The sequence below is a fragment of the Amia ocellicauda genome, chromosome 1, assembly GCF_036373705.1.
Source record: "Amia ocellicauda isolate fAmiCal2 chromosome 1, fAmiCal2.hap1, whole genome shotgun sequence".
NCBI lineage: Eukaryota > Metazoa > Chordata > Actinopteri > Amiiformes > Amiidae > Amia > Amia ocellicauda.
Genome location: NC_089850.1, coordinates 5,173,396 through 5,187,170, shown reverse-complemented (window position 1 = coordinate 5,187,170; position 13,775 = coordinate 5,173,396). Strand labels below are relative to the sequence as shown.

Genomic DNA, 13,775 nt, shown 5'->3' with positions numbered 1-13,775 from the left:
AACTTGACTGTGCTCCAAGGGAAATTCAATGCCTTTGATGCTCCTTGGTCTTCATGGTAGTATCTTTGCTTTTTAAATGCACTACCCCACTGTGGGACCTTACAGACACAGGTGTATTTAATCTGATCACGTGAACTATTTGTATTGTACACAGAATTACTCCATACAATTTATTGTGTGAAATCTGAAGGCCATTTGTTGGACCAAAGGGGCTAAATACTACAATCAAATTGTTCCCTAAGGAAGTAAGGTGGGTGCACCATTAAACACTTCTCCAAGGGCGGTCAGGTTCAATGTTATAAAATTATGAAGGTCCCAGTCAACATGGTCACGACTCTCCCCAGCTCCCGCCTAGGTACACTGCTGGTACCATATACATATCTAAATAAAGATTAAAAAATATTACATGTTTATATATATATATATATATATATATATATATATATATATATAGAGAGAGAGAGAGAGAGAGAGAGAGAGAGAGAGAGAGAGAGAGGGGTAAAGGCGTCCCCAGGATATTTCACACCAGCAAATTTTGCATTTCATCTTCCCATCTTTTATGTGGTCGTATTCTAGGTATTTTTTCATATCTAGGGATCCATACTATAGTTTCTTTTGGTCTGTTTGGTCTTTAATTTCCTCTGAACTTGTTGCTCATATAATTATGTATCATAGGTTTTCAACTACTCCATTTTACTTGTTGTTTAATCACTGATAGAGCCTAGATAATGCTAGCTGTACTTTTATTTGTATTTGAAGTATGAAAGTAATGTCTTCCTTAGTTGAATGTAAATTATTGTTTTCTTTTTAATCAAGTTGACAAATCTACATGCAATGATGTTGCAATAATTATGCAGCCAATGTCTTCTCATTCAATATGTTGTTACATTTACCCACCCACCCAATTCTATAACCCATTACATTTCCCTCAAACTCAAGAGGAATTCTTGAGGGTGTCCTGGGGTTTGGATTATTGGATGGTGAGATTGTAACCCAGCCCTGTCCTTCCTTTCTGCAATTCCTATTCTGGACTACAGTGGAAAGATTAAAGAATGTATGTGTACAAATATTTACTGGACAAATGCATTTGTATAAAATCTTGTTTTATTTAAATTAATTTCATTTCACAAACCATTTTTTCTTATTCTTAATATTATTATATTTTTATTTATTTTTTATATTTATGAGTACATATTTAGAAGACAGGGAACAGAAGGCTATCAAAACTGTATAAAGGAGTTTCTTCATATGACACCAATACCAAAACAGTGTAGACATTTTCATACATTCGGTGAGAGGATTCATATAAGATGCAGTTGGTGTCATTGCAAGTCAAAGACTAAAAACCTAAGGAGTATGAAAACCCACTTCATTGACATGACCCAGAGACATAAACCCAAACCCTAAAGAAACAAAACACAAAACATTAAATGATTAAAGAATCATTTTAGTTAAAAAAATAATAACACGTTAAGCCATTAATATATTTAAATAGACTAGAAAGCATCTGTACATGCCACAGTGACAACTAAGTCAAAACTCAAAACATTTCCATAAACCGTGAGTAGTCCAGTAGAGCGCTTCTGAAGAATACAGACATGAGTATTCATTGTACTTCAATTGTGTTTTTGTCTGTGCAACCCTGAGATGTCCATTAGCCCAGTCCCTTCTCTTTCTCTCCGTCTGTGGCCGTAATACTGCGCTGTTTTGAGGGGCCCTGAAATGTTTCTGTCTCTGTCAGATGATTTGGAGTATATATCATGTGTGTGGGGGTGGGGGAGAATGCTTAGGAGATACTATAGTTGTTGTAGTAGGCTGCTGTAGCGTCGGCCAGCACTGAGATAAGGCTGGTTTCTGACGAACTGGTGGGACAAGATGTAGAGGCTGCTGCAAGCTGAATGTGTCCCGTGATGGTCATCCCACTCTGGTCAGGATGGCCCGTGGAGTTTAAATATTGGTCAAACTCATTCCTGTCCACCTCGCCCAAGAGTTCCACCTGGCTGAGTTGATCTAGGGTCTCCATGTTGCCGTGCTCCGGAGGTGGGGACAGCTGGCCCAGGTGCCCGTGAAGACTGTGGTGCATGGCCGGGTAAGGGGAGCTATAGTAGGGGAGTGGGGGTGGACAGCTGGAGGGGGTAGGGATAAGGGCAGCCCCTGTCTGGGACATGGACATCTGACTGAGGTGCCCGCCACAGTGAAGGGAGCTTTGGGAATAGTCAGAATGGTGGTAGCTGGGCATGCTCATGTGGGAGGAACGGGAGTCTTCAGGGCAAGAGGAGGAGGAGGAAGAGTAGAAGGAGGAGTGGTCGTGCTCCATGGCGTCCAGAGGAGACATCTCAGGGGGCGTAGGCAGGCCGTAAGGGTAGGTGTCGAAACTGCCGTTGGAGCTGGGCGGCTCCCGGAAATTCCGGATGGTGGGCAGACCCGGGCTGGAAGAGAAGCCGCTGTCCTCCTCCTTGTCCAGCACTGGCCGGCAGCTGCGGTTGTCCGGGAGGGAGTTCTGGTCGGGGGATAAGCTGTTGAGTAGGAAGCCGGCATCCACGCGTTTGCAGATGCGCTTGAGCTGCTTCTTCCTGCGCGGGCGGTACTTGTAGTTGGGGTAGTCCTGCATGTGCTGCACCCGGAGCCGCTCGGCCTCCTCCACGTACGGCCTCTTCTGCAGGGGGGTCAGGGCTTTCCAGGACTTCCCTAAAAAAATGCAGAAAAGGTCAGAGATGTGAGTTCTCTGCTTCACTGACTCAATCGTCTTTTTAGACCCGTTGAAGTCTTTACTCTAAGAACAGGGGCTGTTTACAGAACAGTAGGTTTCAAATTAGACAACCGAATCTCTGAAAGCACGATTTAAACTGGTGGATTCTTAGAAAGACTACAAGAAAAACAATTGAGGGGTGAAGAAAAACATAAAACAATTATATATATTTCCACTACAGCCTCATGAACATCTCCAAAAGCTACACGATCCTCAGAAATAATTAAAGTTTATGTACTGACCCAAACAGGACATGTTTTACTTGATATACACAGATGTGGCAGTGTATTAATATTGCTAAATGCATATAGTTTGCAAGGGTTTCAGTAATTATTTTTGAAATCTTTTGTATATTGTCAAGACTTCCATATCATAGCAATATGTTGGACAAGATTCGTCTCATAACAATTCGCTGTCGTCTTTTGCCTATTAAATATACACAGCCTAAACTGTCAACACTTCTCATGCCAGCTGGCACTGTGAGAGGTACCATCGAGGCACCTGATGTGTCACACAGCCCAAATATGGGGCGCACGGGCTGCGTGCTCGCTCCAGATTACCAGAGAGGGTTGGCACAGTTCCCAGCCCCAACTTAAAAGAATTCCTTGTTTCAGTTACCTCATACATGGTTCATGAAACAAATAATTTCCTGTAAATGAACTTCACCATTTCAACAGCTGCAAATCCCACTAAACACGAGCGAACAACAGCCCAAGCCTGCTGGGCATAACTGGCTTTCATTCTAATTATATGATTCTTGAAAGTGAAATCACTGATTAGATAAGAGGGTCAGGCACTACAAACAAAAAAGTGTCATTACTGGTTGAGTCACAGAATAACCTGCTTTAGGTTTTAAGTAAAATTGAGAAGATGGTAGGAAGCAAACTAAATGGTTAAATCTGCAGACTGGAGTAGCTTTTGCGCATCAATGACAGTTTACCCTTAAATGCTTTATATTTTCACACTTCTTATCTTGTAGGTAGTTCACTTCAGTGGCTAGACAACCTTGTGGTTAAATGAACCAGCTGGCCTCTACCAAACACCCCCCCCCCCCCCGGTAATCATATCTATGTAAGGTTCAAAATGTAATTTAATCGAACATACTACAGGCTTAGAAACATCATTATGTGATATGATGATGCACTATATTCATACAAATATACACAAATCAATCACAATCTCAGAGAATGTACTTTTAAAATGTGAGTGACTTTTGCTTTCACTGACTATGGATACATCTTTAATTGGATTTCTCTTTCCAAATGGAAAACAAAAATAAGAACAAGACTTCCGTTTTCATTTCAAATTCACATACTACTAATAATGCATTGTACATGTTCTTCTTGTTAGGCTGTTTCCAGATACAATTCCAATAAACATTTCAACTAACTCAGGATGAGACAAGTGATTTTAAACAGCAGCTCCTCTGTAACTATCACACATTTCATGTTTCCATTCAGATCAAAACAAATGACAATTGTTTGATTCTGCTGGAGAAATAATCAGTAAAAAAATGTGTTACCGTTTTCTTTACATTTTGTATGAACTATTATTTCCTGGTCCACTAAATATTTGATTATCAACCTGGAATAAGAATTGAACATCATCAATATAGCACTATAAACCACATGCTAACCCTGAATGAACAGTATTAATGTGGTATAAGAGTCATTCTGAAAACTAAGACTGTTGAACTCAGTTTAGGCTCAGTTTACATTTTCAAACCCTTGCTTCTCCGCATAATAATTCCTGATTGTGACTTTCTATTCAGTAGATGAGAAAACGTCAAACCAAAAAGAGACCCGTTTGGAATGTGTGATTGCTAGGTGGGTCAAACTGTTCATTGAATCAAGACCTCAGTGTGGCAAAACCCATTCTGCTTTCAATTTCACCCAGTGCACGTCACGAACATACTAATGACCTCAAAGTGAAATCAGAACATTACTATCTCAGAAAGGAAGCAGCATTCATCCCTGTATAAGAAAAGTCCTCTTTCTCTTTTCTATCTTACCCAGATTAATATACAGACGTCTGCTTCGATTTATAAATGACTCAAAAGACTAAGGTAGATCAATTTCTATCTGGGAATATTGAGGAATAATAACAATTCTAGTCTAGTTCTTACATAGATGAGAACAAAGTATGTATTTATGTATTTTAATTATCTTCACAAAATGATGATGCATATTATCTGGTCTTAACTGGATTATTCCTCTTTACAGTAGGTATGGAGATTTAATTTTAAAAGTGCAGGAAAAAGTTGTCACATCATAGGCATTCTGCAGGGCAACTGTAACTGAGTTGAAATGACCTACATTAATACATTTTACCTTCCCTGCCTTAAAGCAGAAAAGCTTTTCAAATAGCGACAGAAACCTAAGTTTTTAATATTAAAAAAAGGAAAATGTGATCTAGTTATGCAGACAGCTGATTGGGAACATCGGAGGCATGTGTCCTGATGTACTGCATGGTCAGTGACATGTTCTTTCCATGTCTTGTGTAATTTCTCTTGTTTTCACTGATATAAAGTTGTTATGTTGCCATGGTGTCTTTCCATGAGCTGTAGTGGCACTTTAGCCCAGTTTTAAAATGAAACCAAATCCACTTTTTATTTGGATTATATAAATAATAAGTATATAAGGCCACCGATAATTATTCTACAACTGAGGGTCACTTTCGAAGAGTTTCATAGGATCACTAGTTAAGAGGTCATTTAAATCACTTTGTAAGTTTTCCATGAAATGAAACAGAAAGCTCTAACTGAAAGATGTGAATTTGAGATGTAGGGCTGGTACTTCAACAATATAATGAGATCCAAAGTTGACTTCTCCTCAGTGGTTATCAGATACACATTCCTCTCACAGCACATAATGCGATAAAGCACGGCGGGAGGCCGGACACATCCCTGACTATGAAGTAATGAATGCCCGCGCTCTTTTGCTGCAGATCCCACACTGGAGGTGTTGGTCAGGTTGCAAAAATGTTGTACAAAGCTGCCACTGAGGCTTGAAACTTGAGTTTGTCAGATCTAAAGGTGAAGTAAGTAAAATAACAATAAAATAAGACAGGAAGGCTGTGATCTTAGGGACAGGAAAGTGCAATGCTTCTTAATATTAAACCATGAAATAGTATGGTATATTACTTTATATTGTATAATATTATATTACTGATATTTTGAAATTATTTTCGTTTTCCATCCATCCTTTTTATGTTTTACTTTTCAGTTTTCTTTGTTGATGGGAGTTTGGATTGAACTTCCACACACACATAATGAACAAATTAGATCCCATAAGCTTAATGCTGTAAAGAAAGCAGGAAAGGCAAATGGCTTTTCTCTGAGGTGATGTGAGGTGAGGTGACTCCACTGCTCTGAGTGATAGTACCTGGTGTGTATTTTGTGTTTCCTTTCCAAACAATTTATGATTAAATTTGGCATCCACCACTGAGTACTGAATGGAAAGGCTAGGGCATGTGGTACAACACATTTGTTTAACACAAGACAATCTTAAACTTGCAAAGGGAAATTAAAGACAGTTTAGATGTTTAAAATCATCCGCTGGAAGACATTCTTTGTTTCAGTAGGTAATACTGTAATTTTTGATACATACAGTAACATGACTCCTAAACCAATCTAATGGTGTTATATTCGTTTGTGCAATGTTGTCATTATGTGCCATCATTCAGAATGGCTAAACCTGTCTAAACCTTTGTTAATTGCTTTGCATTTTTGCAAAAGAACAGATAATTATAATGAAATGGTGATTATATATAGTAAAACAAATAAAATGATTTTGATTCTTGAAAACAGTACACTTCCAAATAAATGCACTATATCAAATAAAGTCTATTGAAACAATGTGTTTGTTATTATTATTATTATTATTATTATTATTATTATTATTATTATTATTTTATCCCACAGGTCTGTACAAGACATGTAATTATGTTCTATTACTATTACTAGCTTTTCTAAATGTAAAGATCTTACAGTATTGTAACCTTATACTGAAAATATGTGTATTACATCTTTATAAAATAAACTATGTAATATATGTGTGTGTTTATGTTCAGGAGTTTGGGTGTGGATGTAGAAAAAACATGTTTTAAGAAATAGAGATACATTCACTGATACAATTAATTCCTGAAAAGTTGAAACCTTGATCTCTACACATCTACTAATGGAGTTTAATGCTTGATACTAAACCTACGGACTAAAGCCAACTGCTGAAATATGAAACAGGAAAATACTGCAGGAATTCTGCTGCATCAGCAATAAATACATAAATAAATAAAATGTAGGATCATCGTATCTTCATTCATTTCAGTGACTAATAATGCTGAATAAAAAACAGCCGATGCAATAGACAAAAAAAAAAACAAAAAAAACATTACATTAGAGTTAAGACGTTAAAAGTGAGATTTTAGTATTTCGAAAACAAAAACCCAAACGATTTAAAGAAGTAACCACTAATGAAGCATCTCATTGAAACTAAGCTAGTCGACAATGCGGCTTGGTTTCAGTTTTCTTAAGCGACATAGAAAATTTAAGAAAATCTTGAAAATAAAATAAACTAATTAAGTACCAGAGGAACATTTAACAGCCAAATGTGTTTATTGTTTTATTCTTTTTAAGACGCGCAGTCCATAACGATTTATAGAAACACGCAAGATATGCTGTAGCCTACAGCGTGCTATACGGGACATCCCAGTACATTTTTCTTTCCACCACAAAACATAATAAAGAATATTTAGGCTATCATAAACAAAATCTGAATTTAACAAATAAACGTATTGAGAAGACTTTTTAAATGATATTGATCACGCCTAAATGCCATGTTTCACATCAGGCTAATACTGTCAATGAAACTGCAAAAGAAAACAGACACCCCCTCCAGATTGTATAGCCTATATTTCTTTAACTGCCATAAATATAATTCTATCAATATTTACGAATGCACCACACTATAAATATTGAAAACTTTTGTAAAACTTTACACTTAAACTCAATTTCCTCATACTTGACACTTGAAACACAGGACCGAAGCCAGGACAGAAGTCTTTTTGTGATATATGTGTACATGAATTATTATATTAATGCCAGCAGTCTAAACAAACACTTGTGCAAAGAACACACTTTGTCCAACACAATTTACGCGTCACTTTACTGAGGCACAGACACTGATTGCTTAGCTCTCTTTAAATGTGGGCTAAATTGCACTTTTCTTGTGATGTGGAATACATACTTACACGTTCATCAAGGTACAAGTAATAGTATATAGAGTACAAAACGACATCATGTGTATTGCATTGAATTAAACTGCATTGTGTGTTTCCAATGCCACTGACACTCTGATCATCTCACCTAGCATCTTGCTGAGCTCCGCATTGTGCAGGTCCGGGTTCTGGACGGCCAGTCTCTTGCGCTCGTCTTTAGCCCAAACCATGAAGGCGTTCATGGGTCTCCTGATGCGGGGCTCCGAGCCCTTGTCCCCCGTGGCCCTGTGCGTGGAGGGCCCCTCCGGCAGGTCTCCCTCCCCGGCGGTGCGCTCGAAGCTCTCCGGCCAGGAGGAGTAGGCGCTGATCAAAGCGGCCATCCTGTGATGGAGTAAACTTCAGCTGTGATTTTCACTTTCCTCTTGCCGGCTTTTTTGGTTTTGTTTTGTTTTACTTTGTTTTACTGAATTGTATAGTTTATATTTGACACATGTCCCAAAGCAAAATGGTATTTTCTAGGTATGTTTTGGTATCTTTCTGTCAAACAGAAAGACAACCTGATGTCCACAATTGTGACTATAGATTAAGCAAATCCTTTTGGTCAAATATCTTTGTCTTTCCTTTCTGTCTTTTTCTCTCTTGTAACAATCCCTCTTATTGGTGTCAGTGGTTTAATACTGAGTGATGAGTGTGGCGATGGCCAGCCTTGTCCCTGTCCAGACTGTGAGGTGCTCCTCTCTCTCTCTCTCTCTCTCTCTCTCTCTCTCTCTCTCTGTGACTCACTGCTCTCGGGTTTGGGGAAGCTATTTATATTTGTGGAGCCGGTCCCAGCAGTAGCCCCGGGGGTTTGCAGCTCCTCCTATATAGCAATTTAACCTGAGACTTGAAAAAAAAACTGATATCCACCTCAACCAACCTGTTATTTAGAGAAAAAACAAAACAACAAAAATCCCCACACCGCACTTGTATTTTCTCTAGCTCAGCTCGGTAGCCCAGGCGTTTGGCACCTGTGTGTCGGAGTCTAATGTCTGTGTGTTCTTTTCATATTTTAGTTTCTCGGAAAAATGTTTTTTTTTTTTTAATTCTTTTTATCAATGTTGTCATTGTTTTAGAGAGAAACTACACATTTTGTAGTTTTGTTTTTGGGCTATTGGGAGACGGAAGTTAATTTCAGTTCAAAGTTTAATGTAAAGTAGTATACAACAAAAATGTATGTGGTCCATGAAAACGACATAATGAAATGCACATTTGATTAAAAAGAAAGCTTTTGGCCCGTCTTTTTGTCTTTCCTATTATTATTATTATTATTATTATTATTATTATTAGTAGTAGTAGTAGTAGTAGTAGTAGTAGTAGTATTATAATTAGTTGTAGTATGCCTACTTTTATTATTATGAATAGGCTACCCTATGATTATTATGCCTATTATTAATAATAATACGATGTATATTAATATTAATACTATGCTATCTCTAGCACCATCATAATAATAAAGTGCTATCGTCGTTGTAGACGTTGTAATTTTTGCACACTTATCCTGCTTATTTATTTATTTATTTAGACATATATGCTCTTCAATAGTGTGTATTACAAAATGCATTGTTTTATGAAGGAAAAGCCTCCTCAAATATATATATATATATATATATATATATATATATATATATATATATATATATGTAATAATAATAATAATAATAATAATAATAATAATAATAAAACAAATCTACAACCTAAACTTATATCTGACACAATGTAAAGCTCTTTTACACACAGAGACAGCGCTGCTTGTGTCCCGCACACCCGCCGCCAGCGCGGCCATCAAATCACGGGCCGTTTAAACTACTTCAGCTTAAAAGTCTAATAGGTTTTTATGTTTTTGTTTTGCAGTGCAGATATAGGGGCACTTTACTCATACTTAAACAATGTTGGTAAATCACTTTTCATTTACACAAAATTATACCTATGTGAATTTATGTTTATTCTTTTTTTCCTACTGAAGCTAAAGAGCAGGTTATTCGTGTGTAATTAAAAGTTTTCTGTCGTCTCTATCCGTGTCATAGCAGATCACTTTTCTAGTCTCTCTCTATATCTCTCTCTCTCGGATAACACGTGTAAATACAACCTGTATATTAAACTTTCAAAGAAAACGATTCTTTGGAAAGTAGCTACACTATGTAGAATATACAATTGAGTCGCTCAAACTCAGAGTCCGTCTGCTGCGGGATACGGACCGCGCTGCGCACTGAGCGCAGGCGCAGGACTGATCTGCACTGGCAGCTGCGCCGCACTTTGGGCCGGTTTGAGTGGGAGGAGGGCGGGCGCGGCGGGGCGCTGATATAGAGACCCAATGACACAGCTTCATCATTGCAGAAAGCCTTGAACCTGATGGAAATTGTATGAGACTGATTCTCAAACACACATTAAATAGGCTACTTTATTGATTCTAGGATTTGGCCACCAAACCATTTCCCCCTCTTTTTTTAGGAAAGTTTAAAAGAACAAGAAGTAACACTTTACAATAACTGACACCAATTCTGAATGAATTAAGAAGTGGTCCTCAACACTGGTCCTGGCGGAACACTGACCCTGCTGTTTTTTGTTCCAACTGAGCTTTCAATTACTTAATTGAACCATTAATTTAAGTAATAATTTCCTAAATCAGAACCTTTTAATTATTTTTTAACAGATAAGTATAAAACTGTAAAAGGAAATGATCTTATTAAGGAACCACCTTTTTATCAGTTACACAATTTAAAGATTCAAATGTAATCAAATTACTTCAATTTAGGGTTCAATTAAGCAGGGTCAGTGTTCTGCCAGGACCAGGATTGAGAACCACTGAATTAATGTATGACTCCCACAGGAATATCAAATGTACACCTCATGCACTTCGACAGACTTCTGATGTTGATCCCACGTATAAGCCCTGACCCCAAACCTGTCCTTGTCCTTGTTGTATGCGTGATTAACAGCAGAACACAGGTGAAGTGCAAAAGGTATTTGTGTGTTATTGCTGTAGGATTCACACATCAGTTCATTAAGAATGGTAGCCCATTATTGTGTGACTGAACTAGAGACTTTATTCTGCAAGTTGTTGAAATGAAGCAGAAAAGCAAATTGCTTTTATTATCTACATGTCATCAGGGCATCAGAAAGTCCTTCATCAAAGCAGGGTTTCATACACTTTAATAATATAGGCAGCAGTGTCTCAAAAGCATGAGAGGACATGTATGCTTTTAATTCCCTTTTGTCCAGTGAGTGTGAGGCATATTTACAAGAACTGGGCAGGTAGTTTCAGAGACTGAGTTTTGTACAGTAATTGATTATGCTTTGATGACAGACCAATTTAAAATATTGCAGATATTGTTGCCCTAGATCAGGGGTGGTTAACCCTGGTCCTGGAGAGCCGCAGGGTCTGCAGGTTTTTGTTTTATCCAGATCGTTAACTGCTTAATTGAACCAATTATGGGTCTTAATTAGGCAAAATGTCCCTGTGTTCAATATCCATTGATTGGCAATTTAGAGAGACCTGGAAAACCTGCAGGATTATGGCTCTCCAGGAACAGGGTTGGCCACCCCTGGTCTACAGGCTTTTGTTCTATCCAGATCATTAACTGCTTAATTGAACCAATTATGGGTCTTAATTAGGCAAAATGTCCCAGTGTTCAATATCCATTAATTGGTAATTTAGAGAGACCTGGAAATCCTGCACGACTGCAGCTCTCCGGGACCAGGGTTAGCCACCCCTGCCCTAGATAAACAGATTTTCCCCACTTGCTTTTCAACTCGAAACTTTTTTGCATTGTTTAAAATATTTAATGCTTACTTACACACATTTGTAAACACAAATATAAGAGGGTTAAAGTTCAAATGCACCATGAAACCATTCTACTACATTATAATAAATCCATTAAGAAATAACACTTTTGTTTGTTAGCATAAATGTTAACATATTTTCATGTTCCTGAGTAATTGAGTAATTGAGAAAGCGAAGTTCAGTTTAGTGATGCCCAGGGCTGCAATTTTACTTTGGCCTCAGTCAAGTGAAACAGGATGATATTGTCCAAGTTTTTATTAGTAGACAAAAAGCATTTTACCATTTGGCTTAAGTCTCTGTGAGTATTCTACAGGTGTAGATGTAGCTGCCATGCTATGTAGAGATTTTCAGCAGCTTCAAATTCAGGCTTACAGGAAATTGACACATTTCTTAGTTTCGTAGACGTCAATGAGGAATGGCCCTAAAAAGGGGAACAATTGTTTTTAAATAAGACAAAAAAAAATACTTCTAATGGTCAATAAACCACACTTTGAAGCACATGGTACCTATGGTACGGTGGCGGCAGTAAAATGCACACAGGAGGTCACCTACAGACTACACTGAACACTGGGGTTATCAGGGAGGAAGCTGACCCATCTTTTCCTACTCTTTCATCTACATCGACAAATCCATAGCTGTCACTCATTGGTCTCTGCATCCCACTGGGAGGAAATACTGATGTTGCATTGCTGTGGTTGATCTTGCCCTCAATACCTATGTAAATCTTAGGGAAAGAAATGTCAAATCTTGGACACAATGAGCTACATTAGTTATATTCCCCTGATGCTGCATTAGCTCCATTCTGCCACATACAAAATAATCTAGTATTAAAACTTTGTTGACTATAATAATGCTGCCTAAAGTTATTACAGCTGATGGTTTTACTTGCATGACAAGTTATACTACAAAGCAATTATTTTAATCTAGCATCGGCTATTTGCCATGTAAAGACATGTTCAATATCGATGTTTAACTGAAGTTAGCAGATGCCACTCCCCTTCGCATGTGTTCCTGTTGACTGTGTTTCCACAGACATCCCCACTTGCTGGCCTCATATTACAGGAAAACCCTCGAAGAACTCCGTAACAACAGAAGACTTTCCTGTCCTCTTCTTATTTTAGAGGGGTGTCGGCCATTTGAATGATTTACGACTCTGAAACAGGAAACTGCACCTGATGCCCCAGATTGCCGTAGTGGAGATTTGTGAAATATGTCCCTCGACTTCCTGGATACATTCGAAACTGATTACATTTGTTATTCACTTGTGTTTATATGAAAAGTTACACACACATTCGCTGGAGTGTGGGGTCAGTTTCTGTTGTAATTCTCTCACACACCGAGAACTTTGCTGAAGTTATCTTCTTGATTTCATTGATATAGCCTCTTACGAGATGTGGCTCATTATAATTGGACAACATAAGAAATTGCATGTTTCTAAAGTTGTTGCTCAACTGTAATCAAGTGTAAACTGAGTATTATTTGTTTGCTAAAATTATGTTGTTGCTTAAATACTGCAGTGGTATAAGCCTCTTGAACAGATCATCATTGTAAATAAATAAAATGTTTATCTGTTTAAATAAAGGTTCTGTATTTAAACCCTGTATGTTTCATATTATTCAGTTCTGCCATTATTCTCACTGTTCAGAAAAATTTCCAGAGCTCCAACCTTCGTTTCTGTGAATGGGCTGACAATATAAGACAGGATTCACCATGATGTATTATATATAGGAAACATGCAGTTCGACAAAAGTCAGTCTTAATATTATATTACATGTAATGCTAAATATAGCAAGAAAACAATCCACTACATCACATAATTTAATCCACACAGTCCAAAAAGTGGTTTACCACTACAACCATGTAATGGGTATATTGATACAAAGTACTAATCATCCATTTCATTAATAGTGTTTTTAAAGTATCATAAACGTTTAATTCCAAACCTAGATGAATTGGTAAATTGTAAGCTAATTCCTTTCACAAATGGCAAGG

At 37.7% G+C, this 13,775-nt stretch overlaps 1 protein-coding gene across 1 annotated transcript; it reads right to left on the bottom strand.

Annotated features, from left to right (window-relative positions):
* Window positions 1-1,086: 1,086 nt before the first annotated feature.
* sox7 (SRY-box transcription factor 7) lies at window positions 1,087-8,758 on the bottom strand. Its single transcript, XM_066707678.1, has 2 exons — window positions 8,112-8,758; window positions 1,087-2,688 (listed from the first exon to the last, which is right to left on the bottom strand). The coding sequence occupies exons 1-2, from the start codon at window positions 8,341-8,343 to the stop codon at window positions 1,787-1,789; spliced, it is 1,134 nt and encodes a 377-aa protein (XP_066563775.1). The 5' UTR covers window positions 8,344-8,758; the 3' UTR covers window positions 1,087-1,786.
* Between the last annotated feature and the right edge of the window lie 5,017 nt (window positions 8,759-13,775).

Bases quoted from the DNA above. Each gene is read 5' to 3' on its own strand.
- sox7 (XM_066707678.1), bottom strand. From the start codon at position 8,343: ATGGCCGCTTTGATCAGCGCCTACTCCTCCTGGCCGGAGAGCTTCGAG. The intron at 2,689-8,111 runs GTGAGATGATCA...GCATTTTTTTAG, and splicing joins GGAGCTCAGCAAGATGCTAG to GGAAGTCCTGGAAAGCCCTG.